A 16,180-nucleotide genomic window follows, 5' to 3' on the forward strand; every position below is an offset into this window, starting at 1 on the left:
TGTCTGTGGTACTTACCCATTATCTTCGTTCATTGCTACAGTTTTACAGTTCATAAAATACTGTGTTTTAATTGGATAATAATGAAGAAATGTAATAAATAAATAAATTATGTACTTATCCGTCTATCTATTTATATAAAGGAGAGTTTATGTTGTGGCGGACTCTGGGCGGGTGGAGTGGCCTTGATGTTTGTGCAAATCTACAGTAATCTGAGATTGGAGATATTTTGCACACTTGACTTTCAAAACAAGAGGAAGGGTAAGGTAATTTTTATGTAATACCTACCCCGTAAGTTAAGGTATCGAGGGCAACAACCGGGCTGACGAACTAGCAAGGAAAGGGGCGAATGCACCACTTGTAGGATCCGAGCCGGCCGTAGGAGTAGCAGCTTGCCACACAAAATTACATATTGATAGGTGGGTCAAATCCCAGCACTGCAAAGAATGGGAGAGGGCACCTGGAATGAGACAATCCAAAGTACTCATAAAAGGACCAGACCCTAGACGAACCAAGAAACTAATCGATATGGACAGAAACTCTCTGAGGGAACTGGTAGGACTACTAACTGGAGACTGCCATCTCAGGAGACACATGCAGATATTGGGAGTGGAAAACACCAATAGATGCAAATGTGAAGAGGATGAAGAGACTCCAATTCACCTATGGTGCCAATGTCCTGCCCTGGTGGGAACTAGGCTCAGAAGACATAGCCACATACCCAATAACAACCCTTGTGAACTTTATTAAAGAGACTGGGTTGTTGTTAAAGGATTGAGGTAAAATGAGAGATACCACAATGGACCTATGGCCTAAGTGCTCACGGAAACTATATGTAAACCATCTCCCCCCCTTAAAAAAATACCCCGTAAGAGTTTTATCGTGACAATCAAATAGTTTTAGAAACTGTATCTGCGGTGAGGTTTTATTTTTAGATCTTCTGGACACGTTCATAGAACAAAGTTGTCCTTGGATGACTGTAGCTTAAACCTCAGATGCTCGTTATATTGACCTCTCCAAGGACACTATAATGTCTAGTTAATTTCCGTGTTATATTTTGCTTTCATTTTCAAGTTTTTCATTTTATTTTCAATATCATTTGAATCATCATTGCTGGAGTCTCTCCACGACTTATGTATTTCTTCGGTAAGGCATCTAGTTATCAGAGGTACCTATTTCTCACAACAAATGTTTATACCGTATTTGGTTTGTGTGCCAACAATTTGTTTCGTCTCGGCTAGTCCACTCTTGAATGCGCATATTTTAGGTAAGTAGCTCTTTAGACAAATGTCTGTTTTCGTTCAAGTGAGTTGTATTCTAATGTATAAACTTGTTTTACGAGACTTTAAAGTACATCAAACACCGTTCAATAAATTCCAAAATACCAATATTAGTTTCTCTATGGATAGCTAAGTTTTTTATCTTTATCTTTCTCTGACTAGTAGTGAACTTTCTCTCTTTGAAGTATTCCGATTAGTATTAATGTTTACATATTTCAATCTTACTTTACAACGAGTCCAGCCTTTCAACATGTATATTTTTATTTTGTATTACGGCGGCTAGTAATTATATGTGAAGAGAGAAATATTTTACTGGGTATTTCGTACCTTTCGGTGATTGGCTGACGGTTGCCGGTCAGTGTTGGGCCTGGAATGGGGCCTGGGCAAAAGGGAGGGGATGCGACGTAAATACTGGGTCCGCAGCGCGCTCTACTCAGTCGTCAGGGGATACTATGTAAATACTAATAATGATCATAGAAGGATAAGAAAGCTGCTGTGTGGCTTTTGGGTAACATTGCGTTCGATACATATACGCTAACTTTGACATGTAACATAAATTGTTATTTATTTCCAGGTCAATTGAACATCTAGAGGGCGAGCTCCATCTGCCGATGCCTGTAATTCCAGAGCTCACAGAGGGTAAGCTTTCTGTCAGAAAGCTGAGCAAGCTCCCAGAAGTCGTGGAACAGTTGGAAATAGGCGTGCATGAGTGGAATGTACACCTAACTACCATTGTTGAAGAAAGCGACGTTAAGGTAGGTGTACAACTATTAGCAGAAAGGTCTCTTTGATTAATACATAATAATAGTTGTTGTTTTTTTTGTGTTTTTTTTTTCATACCCATTTGTATTTGCAAAACATAAGTAATGAAAAAGTTTTACCTTACAATAAAACTTATATTCCCAGGGTATCGATTCTCCAATCCAGGCCGCTCACAATCCCCGTCGAAAGTACATTGCCCGATATTCTTTTTCTTGCGCCTCGTCGAAGGTGCATACTTACATACGACAAACATCAGAAGTCTTTCCACTAGAACAACGAGTGGGTCGAACTCGTTTGAGTGGAATAATTTCGTCGAGAATCGAGGCGCTGGCCTAAGTTTACGTAGTGATAGCAGCATTTATTATTCGACTTCTGAAAACAAAATTCAAATGTTGATTTGTAATGAACACAATGGAAAACTTTTCGATCAACTGTAAAAACTTTTTGAATATTCAAATTCGATCAACCAAAACGATTTGCCGACCATTCGTGTGCTTCTTGCAGTTGTTTTCTAGCTCTCAGAAGAATTCCTACACACAAAAAAAAGTCAGTGTTTATACAGGGTGTTGAGGGACGTACTTGACTTACTTTAACCGGTGATTCCTGACATTATTTAGAGTAAAAAATGAAATTTTTTAATCCAATGCTTTTTTCGCGTTTTTTTCCATTTCCAAACAACAAAAAATTCTTTCACATGTCGTCGCTGGTCACTCAATCCTAAGTGTCCAATAACTACTAATTTTTAATGTTTTATGTTGAAAAAAAACACCAAAAACTTCATCGGAGCACAAAATATTATTTACATTTTTACTTAAGCCTTAATGCCCTGTATATAACTAAATTAGAAGTAGTTCCATGAACAGTAGACATCATGTCCAAAAGTATGTAACTAATTTTCTCTCATTAATAAATCAAAACCAAAATTTCCTCTCAAATCATAAGATTTGTAAGTAGGTACTTTAATACCTTCCTACTTAATTATAAACCAGATATTTCATGTTACATTTATTTTTTCAAATAAGGAATTATACAAATTATCCAAAGAAATGTTAATATCTCAATGAAAATTCTTTTTTCAAACTTTCTTCGGGCAGATAGGTACCGTTATATAGAAAAAATGCGAATAAGAAAGTCCAAATAAACATTACGATTTCATGTTTGAAAAAATAATCTTTACTGAGCCATTAAAATGGCCACCATCTGAAAACGGAAACGGAATGCACAAACAAATTTATTGACAAAATGCCAGACTGTCAAGCTAAAACAGGAATGCGCTATGTGCAGCCAATTAAATAGTTTATTATTTCAGTATATGATTGTGGAAACGCCGGTGGACGAGTGCGAGTTTTGGAAGATGCAGCACACCAAGCTGTTCCAGCTGACCCAGCAGCTGGAAGCGCCGCCCGTCAGGAAGATACTGGAAGTGCTGAAACTCGCTGACTCGCCCAAGCTGGAGAACCACCTCCACCACTTTAAGAGGCTCAAGAAACGCTTCAAGGGCGTCCGGGACAATTTCAATTTCTTGGCTACGCTCATGAGATATTTTAAGGTAATTTATTTAATTACAAACTCCCCAACTGCTTCCCAATGTCCGGAGCCAGTTTATTTATTTATTAAGACATACACAGTACAATAAGATACAGTTAGGATATTTTTCGTTATTATATAGTTGTACGTAGTACCTATTACGTACGTCCATAAAATATCATTACGTAATTTCGCCTGAGATTGTTATAAAAGGAAGAAAATGTGTGGAGTGAAAAAAATAAATTGAAATCAAGAATTATAATATGTTCACGAATTGTAATTGACTGTTAATACGTAGAAGTTTTGAAAAATGAAGTAAAAATATTTTTGAAATATGTCACGTTAAGAAATTTAATAAGCTAGTTTTTTTATGTTAGAAAGGAATCATGAAAGATGTCTCAATGTAGTAATTTTTCGTAGTGGGTGTAAGTTGTTATTACTGAGTTGTTTGCTGCATTAAGCTGCCAAAGCTGCCAAAGTTAGCGACAAAAATCTCGTGGGAAATGATTGTGTTACCACCTCCTCTCCCTTCCGTCCACAGTGATGGTTACCAATACGTATAGTAGGCATTTATGTTATATCAAACATCACTTTATTGAAGGTCTTATAAAATGTAGACCATGAAATTCAATTTGAATATTGGCGTAAACGTTTAGCCCATAGACATATGAATATTAGTAGACCTGCCCTAAGTGATTAAAAGCGTATTATCACCACTCCCCATACCGGTTCCATTGGAGCCGGCTGTGCTCGCGTATGGCCTCAAGTGAAATTTGAAAACGTGACGTCATCATTCTTGTGCGAACTATGGTCGAGGCATCATCGGTTCATTTTACGAAATAACACGGCAAAATGTTGACTTGTACTATGAAAACTTGTAAAAATAGATGTGAAAAAGAGAATAAACCCAATTGTCGTATTAAATTCCATATATAAGCATTATTTTAAGCATAATATGCTTCATATTATTATATTATTCATATTATTGAATATTATTCACATCGTATAATATGAATGAGTTGTTACTATCACATCGAGAAACGTCTGGACGCGAAACACAAAGCTGGTTGGTTGCTGGGAAGTAAATTATGAACATTTATAAAAGTGTCTTAACTAAATACTTAAACGAAATATTCGACTCTGAAAATAGAACCGAATTTTTTTGCCGAATTTGGACTTCGCAAATTTGTTCATAACGTGGCGAGTAATTTGCGCTCCCATGTAAAAATGTCTATTCATTCAAAAGCAGATTTTACTTTTAAGAAGTAAATGGTGATATTATAATGCGAGATGCCTATTTACTGTCAGATTGATTTATTGACGAATCACAGTCAGCTTCACTCCCTTCGTTCTTCAACAGTTGATTTTACCCCTCGCCATTATCTTCTCGTCTATTAATTCCTATGTCTGTGGTTTAGCCCCACTTTTTTATAAAAAAATTGAAAATACAATTTACTGAGAATATATTGAATTATACTAATATGTATAATAGTAAATTGACCATTTCATGAACAAAAACACGAGTTATGAAGATATTACAAGAAGACATATAAATATCTGTCACCTTCCAAAACTGCGGTAAGATAATCTAAAAACGCGCATGCGAGGAGTTATTGCTAGATGCAAAATGTAATGTTGCAGAGTTTAAAAAAACAGAGATAAAGATTTTTTTATTAGAACCAACTCGAATCTAAACTTTTACAGTCTTTATACAATGTGTAACAAAAACACCGTTTAATTTATTTATTTATTTAATATCAACGGTATAAATATACCATAAACAATGATAACATGTCATAGTTAAATAATGGCTGTGAGGTGATTTTTTTGGTAAGGCTTTGTTTATATAAAAATAATAATTTTTAAGTTTGTTTTTACAGCACACCAAGAGTTAAAAGTTACATTGCATTTAGTATATCAATGCAAATTTCCAATTTTTAGTACAAAATTAACTCTGGGATGAGGGCCAATATATCCCAATGGGTTTAAAATTACAAATAATGAATAACTAATTACTGCTTCGATACATCCCGTTGCAGATAGTTTCTGAGGGTTCCAATCTGAAGACAATCTCCAACAACATCCCGCCGCTGATGGACGGCCTGAACATGCTGTGGGTGCTGTCCAAGTACTACTGCCGGGACGAGACCATGGTACCGCTCTTTGAGAGGATCGCCGACTGTCTATGCTCAAAGATTGAGAAATACCTGAATGTGGCCACAGTTTTTGAGTGAGTGTCACCTTTTTTTTAAATTTATTTGACGAAACGTGATTTTTTTTTATTCTGATATTTCAATGGAGCCTGCTGAAGTTGTACGATATATACACGGTATCGACCTCTGGTCTGGAGCCCCAAAACACTTGAAAAACCCATAACTCTGCAGAAACGGGCTGTCAATTAATAGGCTGATAGCCCCTATCTTAAAGTTTTCAATCTTTAGAGCACAAGCGTCAGGTGGGAATGCTGTCCTTGTTCTACTTGTATTTCAATGGAAGATGCTCCGAGGAACTAGCATTGATCCCTTCGACCCCGGTGCATTATCTAGAGACACGCCAAACGCGTGCCCAACATTTGTACATGGTTGACAATTGTCACATTAGAACGGGTCATTTCTACCACTCGTTCTTGAGTTTGACAGCTCGGCTATGGAACGATTTGCCGGCCTCTGTATTTCCTCCCTCCTACAACAAGGGTATCTTTTAGACCCATGTTCATTCCTTTCTTTCAAAAAAAAAACCATTACACAGCATCCCCAAAGATGACTTACGTCCAGGGAAATTATTTTTCTCAGGGCCTCCTGTGTGGTGTTAATGTTAACGTTTCAATTCTGAATGGTGTTCTTCCACCAGGTTCATACTGAGAGTAGATTGAAGGAACTAGCAGCATTGATTTCCCGTGCACCGGTGCAATAGCGAAAAACTCAGCGGACAAAAGTGGATTGCTTGTTCTTTATTTCCTTTTTTAATCCTTTCTTACAGCCCTCTCCTTCACTTGCCTCTAATTGTTAACCCATATTTATTTATTTATTTATTATTTATACGCCCTATCGGGCTTTTACATAGTAAGTTGACAGTATATGTTTGTAAGTGTAACATGTACATGGATAAAATAGCTAAATATAATTTACTCATAAGGTAATTAGACAATAATATGGTGAAGTAAATCAAAGTGTGAAAGCAACACCTTTTTTTAAAGCAATAAATAATACATTTTAATAACTAGCAAATAGGTCTAAAATTAGTTGCCTTTTGAAACTCACAATGTTTGCAAGGTAATGAATTCTTGGTATTGGTGAATACATATAGTAGTTAGTATTGAGGTTATTGTTACATTTAAAAGTGTCTTTGCTTCACAGGTACATTCATATAAATTAATTCCAATAATTCAGGGCTGTCAATGAAAGATTTGATAATTTTGAATAAAAATAATATATCAGTTAGAACTCTTCTATCCGATAGTTTGAGAAGTCTGGTTTCGGTACGTAAGTTATTATAATATAAAATAAAATACTTTTTTGTTTTAAAACCACAATATTTATTAATTTAAGAACTGACCGGTTTCGCTTTACTTAAGCATCATCAGAGTACAAATTAATACTAAACAAGAAGTACATAATGTGTGTATAATATATATAACAAAATATAGAGGGAGACAACATGATACAAATATAAGCAACACAAAGACGGTCATAAAATACATTAACATAAGTGCACAAGTAATGGAAAAACCGCTAGATAATTATGTAGACTAATGGGTTATATCAATAAATCGGGAGAAACAAAGCATCAACTGGCATGGTGGTAAGGAGGTAAGGAGAACTGGGATTTTTTTATGGGTTTATTGGAAACAGACCTAATATTGGACTACTTGATATGTCTAATTGATTATTAAGTATCTGACTTTTGGTTTTTACAGCTTTTTTAATTTCTAGAGCCTCTAAGTTGTTTAGTCTGTTACCATGCCCGTTTTTATGTAAGATGTTAGCACCGGTGCTATGACACCGGTTCTTAAATTAATAAATATCGTGGTTTTAAAACAAAAAAGTATTTTATTTTATTAAATATGTCAAACCACAAAGTAATTGCTTTCTACAATAAGTTATTATAATTTATAAATTTGATGAAATATTCATTTTAAAATTGATGTACCGAAGAAATTTATTTTGTACCTTTTCTAAGGCTTGAGAATGGACTTTATATATAGGGTGGCAATATAGTTTATAGTTCCCCTCGTTGTACACAGATTGTTTTGTGTTAATGTGTTTTATATAAGAAAATATGCTGAACAATTGTATGCCAATTGAAAATGATTAACACTAATAACAATCAAATTGAATTTTCTTTCAGTAAACCCCACGCCGAAGTCCTGGAGCTGGCTCTAGCTGGTCAGGAGATGCTAGAGAACTGGAGGAGTTATTACATGCTGACCAGGAAGAAGATTGAGGAGAATGTGAAGGGGCCGCGCTGGGAGTTTAACAAGGTTAAATTGTTCCAGAGGACAGACTACTTGGCTAGCGTCTGCGCTGATTTGGCCAGAGTTGCAGAGGTTATTTCTTGATGATTTTTATTAATTCTTGTGTCATCACTAATTGTAAGAGGCCAGGAATTTTCGCTTTTGCGATAGTGGTGAATTTTTATGCCAAAAATGCGAATTTATACATTTTCACGAGAATAACGCGAAATTCACTATTTTCAGCCAATTTTCATGATATTTTAAAATAAGACATTATGCACTCTCAATGGTTCTTCAATTTTGCTTCATTAATTCAAAATATGTACCAAAAAAAGTAATAATATCACTTTTTTTTCAAAATAACACTTCTTTTCCCAAAAGTTCTCAAAAAATATCTCGAATTTCGCCAAAAATATTGTGAATTCCGTCGAAAAATAACACAAAATATTAAGGTCCCTACTAATTATTCATTTTTGATTCTGTGCCTGCACGTGACTTTGCTATTTCCCAAAATTACTTATTTGTCTCTTCCTGTGGCTCGTTGATGGTAATAAATAAATAAATAAACGGGCAGAATGGTATTACCATGAGATATTCTCCCCCCAAGCCATGATGGCAACTGAAAACCAGTCAACAGCCAACTGCACCGTGCCGAATTTCCAGGGCGCCAAAGCGCTGATAATTGTACCTAACACCTAACAGTCCAAACGCATCGCCCGTGAGTTAAAAACGGCGCTACAAAAAAATAAAAATCATCGGAATATAATTGATTACAGTGATTATCTACCTAGGCGTCTATTGGTTTTAACGCCAGGCGCCGTTTGGCTCAAAGCCGGCCCTGCTGAAAGCAAAAGAATATCCTTGTTCGCATGCAATACAAGCTATAATGTGACAATATCTCCCAAAAGTAATATTTTAATGCCAATCGATTTTGGGACTGCCAGGTGATATTGGCGTGAGATTTGAACCGAGAAGTAGACACGAACATTGGTAAGAAAAGTCGATTTATCCGGTAAATAAATAAAATGAAATGTTAATGTTTATCTCACTTCATAGCTTTTACGTAAAGCTAAGTACATAAGACATATAAGTTAAAACTCTTTCATTTTAACCGGTTCAGAGCCAATCACTCCCATTGACATATAATTCTAATGTTAACAATAGCTCCTGGCAGTGAATGTGTTAATGCCATGCGATTCATAGTCAGTTTTTCCGAGTATGGTTCGCCCACGGAATTAAATGTTATTTTTTTAATCAATTATATATAAAACCGCATACATGTTGTGGTTTTTGCTTTCTCCTTAACAATTTGTTTTATATCACATTTGCTGTATTATATGCCGATCAACAAAGTCATCACATCATCAAGTCCCGTGCAGTGGTGTCAGTGAGTAATATGTGAAACAGGTTCTCATCGTCGTAACTCTACTTTCAGATTCTGATACAATTCAAAAACATCTTGGGCGCCGAGTTGAAGTCCATCATCCGAGACCAGCAACGGATAGACGGAGTCATAGACCGAGTGAACCAGCTCATAGTCCCCATCCGCACTGTGGACTTCAGTCTCTACATCCCCGACAACAAGGAGAACTGGGACGTGATCATGGGAGACGTTGACAAGGAGTCGGCTCATCTGGAGAAAGAGGCTCAGAAGTTTATAGATGAGTGCTTTGAAAATCTGAGGCTAGTTTATTTATTACACATAGGTTTTAATTTTTTTTTCTAATTAACCATCACGCCATTTCTCGGTAGGGACAGGCAGAAAGGATGGACTGCCACACAAGATTATGTCTTGGCACACGCTCCTTGTTTCATTCGTCTTCGTATAACATCTCAAACATTCCCTTCTCTTTCTAAATTCTGACTTTTGACATGACTCAATTCCAGTATTTGGTTCACTTGACTGTGTCATGTCTTCATCGGATGTTCCTGACTTTTTATACCATTCACTTTCATGTCATATATTTTCCTAACACTCCTTTCATTGTTCATTCGCTCCACTTGGCCAAATCATCATTGCATCTCTTTCTTGATATTATTGATTGCGTTTAAGTCCATCTTTCTTTCTGGATTCTCATTTGTAACACAGTCATGGTTTTACAACACATACGCCATAGCTATCTCATTTTTACAGCATTCAGTATTTCATCCTTCCTCTGCCAATGTTGGTATCAGCACTCTTTTGTGGACATCTAGCCTCACTTCTTTGGATTACTTTTTATTAGCATTTATTATGTTTGTTGGGGGCCGTTTAGTATTTAGAGAATTTGAATTGTGTATTGATACCACTTAACAATTTGTTCAGGTCATCTGAAGAAGCCCTGGAGATGCTTCTAAGATTCGTGAAGCTGAAGACTCTTAAATCCCTCCATGTGCTGCTTCTGACAAAGTATGATCTGGTCATGAACCAGTTTGCCAACGAAATTGAACAGATTGGCAACCTCTTTCACGTAAGTTATTTACCTGGCACTTAACGGGACAAAGTATGTATTATGTTATACTGTGGGGGTTCAATACTTTAATAGATATCAATGTAGGTATATGTGACATGTTTTTTTTTTATTTCGCAGAACAAGTGTGACGATCCTCCACTCTTATATAACCATCCTCCGAAATCTGGAGCCATATTTTGGTGCAGAATATTGTCCAATAAACTAAGAAAAAGCTATAACATATTCAGACAGGTAAAATTACTCTTGCATAGAAGCGTTAGCTTTCGTTTGGATATAAGTGTAAGTCGTTAAAGTAGATAAGTAATATACTTTATGCAGAAAATATAATGCGATCCCACACATCAATCAAGTATGTGAATAGCAAGGTTTCATCTGAATGACACAGCACAATCGGCTATAGAGAGGGCTACTTTAGAAATCATTATCGCATAATATTTAGATGGAACCTTGTTTTTCAAAGTTGTCGATTATGGAAATTCATTTCTATTATTCTTTTTTTTTACATCTCAAATCTGTACCATAACTCTTTGTTATTCTAATTTGTAGACCAAAGAATTGGATGGATCAGAGCAGAAAGAGAAATCCTTTGCCATGTACACCACTCTAATGAAGGAGATGAAGACCTATGAAGATACAACCTACAATGCTTGGCTGAAGGAAGCTTTGCAGATTGTTAAAAGTGGAATGCAGAGGAAAATACTTAAAGTTGTGTTTAATAAACCTGTTGTAGAAGGTAAATTATAAAATTTAATTTTTTTATCTGAATAGGAACCACACCCAGTAGTGTGAGTCCCAACTGCTCCCGACGGTCTGGAGCTAGTGGAACTACGGCATCCCCAATAGGGGTATGTCGTGTAGCTGTAGGGTTTAGGAAGGGGCGGGAGATATGGCAGAGGAAGGTTAACCAGTTCAGATCTGGTCATCAAATTCAGCCAAAGTCATTTCAAGTAAAGCTCTGATTCTGAATGGTCGTCATTCACTAAAACGATACCAAAGACGGGTTGTTTCATAGAATTTGAACTATTTATAAAATTTCTAAGTTCATTTGCGAGTTCTGTGAATGTCCTATTCAAGTTATGTTAGTATGTATATCATTATAGGCCAGTTACTTGACAGAACTGAAATAATAATAGAACTTGAAAAGAACTTTCACAAAACTTAAAAATTAACTTTAAAATTTTAAGAATTGTTCGAAATCAACTAATTAATCGATGATCAAAGCTTTAAGCACAAACAAATCTAAAATCAGCAGCACAGCACGCACACTTGTAATGTACAAATGCAAGACTTGGGTTCGAAATTTTGGTAATGTGCAATACAAATTCTCATTTTCGAGTCAGGATAATAGCTGTATAAATACAAACTTTTAGGTTTTGTTTTTAAAATTTTGCTACACCCTTTGATTAAATCCAAAACATATATTTGTAAGTTACCAACTTTTGGCAGTCACACGTGGGTAGGAATCAACGCATCAGTGTCCAGCAGAAAAGTCCTGACAAAACCCAAAATGGTCCATTGGGAAATTCAACGAATGAAACTTTGTCCATTTGGACATTTTAAAGGAGAAACTGTACTAGAAGACAATTAGCGGCTGAGCAGGGGGGTGAGGGTGGGGTGGCTGTTTCTCAATGTTACGATGCAGATAAATCGATTAGAGTTTCTAGCAATTCCGGGGAATGTTCCGTTACATTTTGACTTTTGACACATTGGAATTTTTATGTTAACCACACCGAAGTTCAAACTGCCCAGAGCTGCTAGTAAAACTAATACATTCTTAATTGTAGAATGATGGAAGTCAGGAAAGAGAAGGGGGTGGGGATGGTTGAAAGCATTTGATCAATAAATGTCTTTTTATAGGTTGAATTCCGAATGTTGGTCTATTTTCGAATGAGTTAGTTATTCGCAAACCAGCAATTCCAACTTACATAGTAAATTTTTGTTGTTTGTAGAAAAGCCGGAAAAGCCCTCATCCGTGCATTTAACAGAGGCAGGGGAGCAGTATGCTGCGGAGAGAAGGAAATTAGCTAGGATGTCCGACACTTCGGTACAGCCGGAGGATATATACCAACTTCAGCAGCAAGCCCATCGAAGAAGTAAGTGGGCTCCTTTTTCAATGTGATAACTGTATCAAACCTAACACAATCTAACTCATTTTCACCTAACCTAACCTATCCTAGCTAAAAAAAATATTTTTTCTTTATTTAATATTAAATTTACAATTGCATGTTATTACATTACATTAAGTTTTTTTTTTTTTTAATACATTACAGTACATTGTGATACATATGTGACATTTAGAGCAAATGCTCGTGTTAAAAAGGCGGAGAAACGCGTGTAAATAATAATTTAACATATTTTTTCAGAGAGTGTAAAGATCATGAAAAGAATTTATTATTTAATTTAATCATTATGTATTGTGTCCCTATCTAGTCTGGACCTAGTTAAGTGAACACCATGCAAAAGAAGTAAAAAATAATATTTTAACTTAATATACAGTGAAACCTCTATCTATTGTTTTTGAAGGGGACCTTCGACACAAACTCTAAGGACCGGTTGTTTCGGAGAATTTGAACAATTCTTCAAATTTCAAAGTTAATTTTCAAGTTCTGTGAAAGATTTTTTCAAGTTCTGTTATTATTTCAGTTCTGTCAAGCTACTAGCCTATAATGATATGGTAACAGGACTTTTACAGAACCTGAAAATGAACGTTGAAATTTGATGAATTGTTCAAATTCTCCTTAATGAGTGATAACAAACAAGAAATTAAACTGAAATAAATAAATGACACGTGGGAAAAAGATTTGAGAAATGATCAATCAAGATTTCATTGAATCTTTACTTAAATAATGTAAATTGATTTATATTATCTTTACAGGCTTAATTGAAAAGAAGAAATTAAACAGATCCAACACCAAAGTCAAAGATTTGCCCAGCTCCCACGAAGTGCGAGGTGGCAATAAGGTTTGTTTGTCTTATTGTTTAGAATATTTGCTGTATCATTCATAATTCAAAGTAAATTGACCAACCTTGCAGTTATACGGCTACTTTACTTTAGCTTAGTGCGTAGCTTTCTCGAGAGTAGATTACAGGTATGAGGGCCTGAGGACACCACTATGTATATATGTATACCACTATACACACTATGTACGATGCTGAGAAGAAAAAAAATTACAATACCTCTACATGCGAGAGTTGGATATTTGCCCATGGCTGTTTCCAACAGCATTTATATCAGGAATGCTGGTTATCTGCAGCTTTAGTTCTAGGAGAGATATCGCATCACTGCGGCTGGTTTAAAAGCTTCTAAGCGGTTTCTTATCAATGCCAAATATTGTGGCTGAAATAGGATTCTATGTGCAATGAGACTTATGTCGTTACTTATGTGTTTCAGGTGCAATTGCAGCCCTTGCTGTGGCACGATGTAATCGAAGGACGTTTGATGTTCGATTATAACCTCAAATACGCATCTAGCTTCAAGAAAGGAATGTTTCAAGCTATAGCTGAAGCAGAGGTCATGGAGTTTTTAGGTAAGTGGCTTCTTTAATAATATAGCTATTAAAAAATGCTCAGGAGATAGATTGAAGAAAAACAATCATTACAGAATAATACATCACACAAATGGAACATTTGGTTGCTTAATTTGGCGGCGGATACACGATCACACACAACATAACAGTCTGAACTAGATGGCGGCGAATACACGATCACACACAACACAACAGTCTGAACTAGACATTTCTCATACTCTATACATAATACAAGCTCACAATTAAGTTTTAATAATTTGTAGGGTTCTGCTTGCCGGACACCATCAAAGAGTGCGCCATGCAGAAGGACCGGCTGTACTACGAGCTGGAACTGCTGAATGGCGTGATCAACCAGTACAACGCAATGCAGGACGACATGGGCCCCTCGGTACAGCAGCTGGTGCGCAGCCACCTCAGCGTTGTGGAACAGCGCCTGCAGCCAGGCCTGGAGCGCATCTCATGGTCCTCGCTGGACATCGCCACCTTCATAAACAACTGTCAAGTCAGTGAGTAGTCTAATAGTCTCGTCAAACTGTCTAATGTCTTTTGTGAATACCGCTCAAGTGTCCCAACTGCTCCCAACTGTCTGTAGCCAGTGGAACTATGGCATCCTCAATTGGGGTATGTTGTGAGACTGAAGGTAGTGGGTGAGGGGAATGAGACAGGGAAAAGGAAGGTGAACCATTTGAAACAAGGTTGTAATTCTGAAAATGTCTTTCGCCAGGGTGATACTTAGAATATCTTCCACTCTAGTTAGTGAGTTCTCAGCGAAGCAATGTAATTGAAAATAATTTATTTGTTTCATTAGTAAGATTTTTTTTTTTAGAAATGAATTACATGATGTGTATACATGTTCACATTGGTATGATAAACACTGAGATTGGAGACAAGATAGATGAAATGGGAAAGTTCAATCTGTTTCCTCTACTGGTGCCGGATCCTGAGATTGATCCTAAAACTGGAAAGCTGGATGATACACTGAGATATCCTTGCAAGGTGACCTAAATCATTAATCCACTATTTCCGGATTGCATTATTATTGTAAACTATCTCTTGTTAAATGTGTGTCTTTATTTGGTAGTGGTAACTGTAACGGTAGCAGTAATTGTAGTGTTAACGGAAATGTTATTGGTAATAAGTGTAGTTGTAGTTGTTTGTAGTATCGGTAGCAGTAGCGGTAACAGAAATGGTAACAGTGGTGGTGGTAACAGTAGTGGTTGTGGTGGTGTGGTAACTGTATGGTTGTGTTAACAGTAGTGGTTGTGGTGGTGTGGTAACTTTATGGTTGTGGTAACAGTAGTGGTTATGGTGGTGTGGTAACTGTGTTTGTGGTAACAGTAGTGGTTGTGGTGGTGTGGTAACTGTGTGGTTGTGGTAACAGTAGTGGTTGTGGTGGTGTGGTAACTGTGTGGTTGTGGTAACAGTAGTGGCTGTGGTAACTGTCGGAGTAGTGGTTGTGATAACTGTTATTAAATTAACAGAAGCTTTTTTTGCTTTTCGTTGGTTATGCCTAAATACTACAAAGAATAATTTTAAGATGTGTTGTAAAGTTTCCTTAATCTTTCCTTATCTGTGGTGTGTATTTACTACACATTGCTTCTAATAACTTTAATAACTCTATAAATATAATAAATTCTGGGTTCAGATTTTAGGTATTCCTCCGTTATACATTTATGCACTGAATTAAATAATAATATTTTACATAGTTTTCAAATTCCATTAAAAATCGGGAACAAATACACCAATACAATCAACCGTGTGATATTAATTCGCGAAGAGTGTGCGAGGAAATGACACGCTATTGATTTCCCGCTTTGATTCGCTATGCGGTAACATGAGGCATCCACACGTCTGCAGTAGTATTTTGATTTAGACCATCGATACCTACGACCGCACAGCTGTGTTTGTGCCAGCTCCCAGCCGCTAGCCAGTCGCCCGAGAATCGTCGTTAGATGTGGACCCCTCGCACGTTTCTTTAGCATTTGCCGATGGTTTTTTCATGTTTTCAGCAATTAAATTACAATTATTATCACGTTTGATATAAAATATAATAAACATAATCTATTAGCTATGAAAATTCATATTTTTCCGATATTAAATCGCTTATTTTGAGATGTGTATTGACTACACAGCACCGGAACGCGTGGATTTTTTTAGCACAGTAAGGGAAATGTTAATGT

The 16,180-nt window shown here is 36.4% G+C and overlaps 1 protein-coding gene across 1 annotated transcript in view; it reads left to right on the plus strand.

Annotated features, from left to right (window-relative positions):
• Positions 1–16,180, plus strand: part of Dhc98D (Dynein heavy chain at 89D) — a 138,157-nt gene that overhangs the window by 52,737 nt on the left and 69,240 nt on the right. Inside the window, exons 4-15 of the mRNA XM_089639143.1 lie at positions 1,853–2,033; positions 3,350–3,589; positions 5,607–5,797; positions 7,915–8,113; positions 9,456–9,703; positions 10,326–10,470; positions 11,020–11,206; positions 12,423–12,566; positions 13,349–13,434; positions 13,865–14,000; positions 14,264–14,506; positions 14,827–14,996. Coding sequence (XP_089495269.1) covers positions 1,890–2,033; positions 3,350–3,589; positions 5,607–5,797; positions 7,915–8,113; positions 9,456–9,703; positions 10,326–10,470; positions 11,020–11,206; positions 12,423–12,566; positions 13,349–13,434; positions 13,865–14,000; positions 14,264–14,506; positions 14,827–14,996 — 2,133 coding nt within the window. The 5' untranslated portion in view covers positions 1,853–1,889. The remainder of the gene's footprint in view (positions 1–1,852; positions 2,034–3,349; positions 3,590–5,606; positions 5,798–7,914; positions 8,114–9,455; positions 9,704–10,325; positions 10,471–11,019; positions 11,207–12,422; positions 12,567–13,348; positions 13,435–13,864; positions 14,001–14,263; positions 14,507–14,826; positions 14,997–16,180) is intronic.

Source organism: Hesperophylax consimilis, chromosome 13 (assembly GCF_061612785.1).
Source record: "Hesperophylax consimilis isolate HC1 chromosome 13, BYU_Hcon_1.0, whole genome shotgun sequence".
Classification (NCBI taxonomy): Eukaryota; Metazoa; Arthropoda; class Insecta; order Trichoptera; family Limnephilidae; genus Hesperophylax; species Hesperophylax consimilis.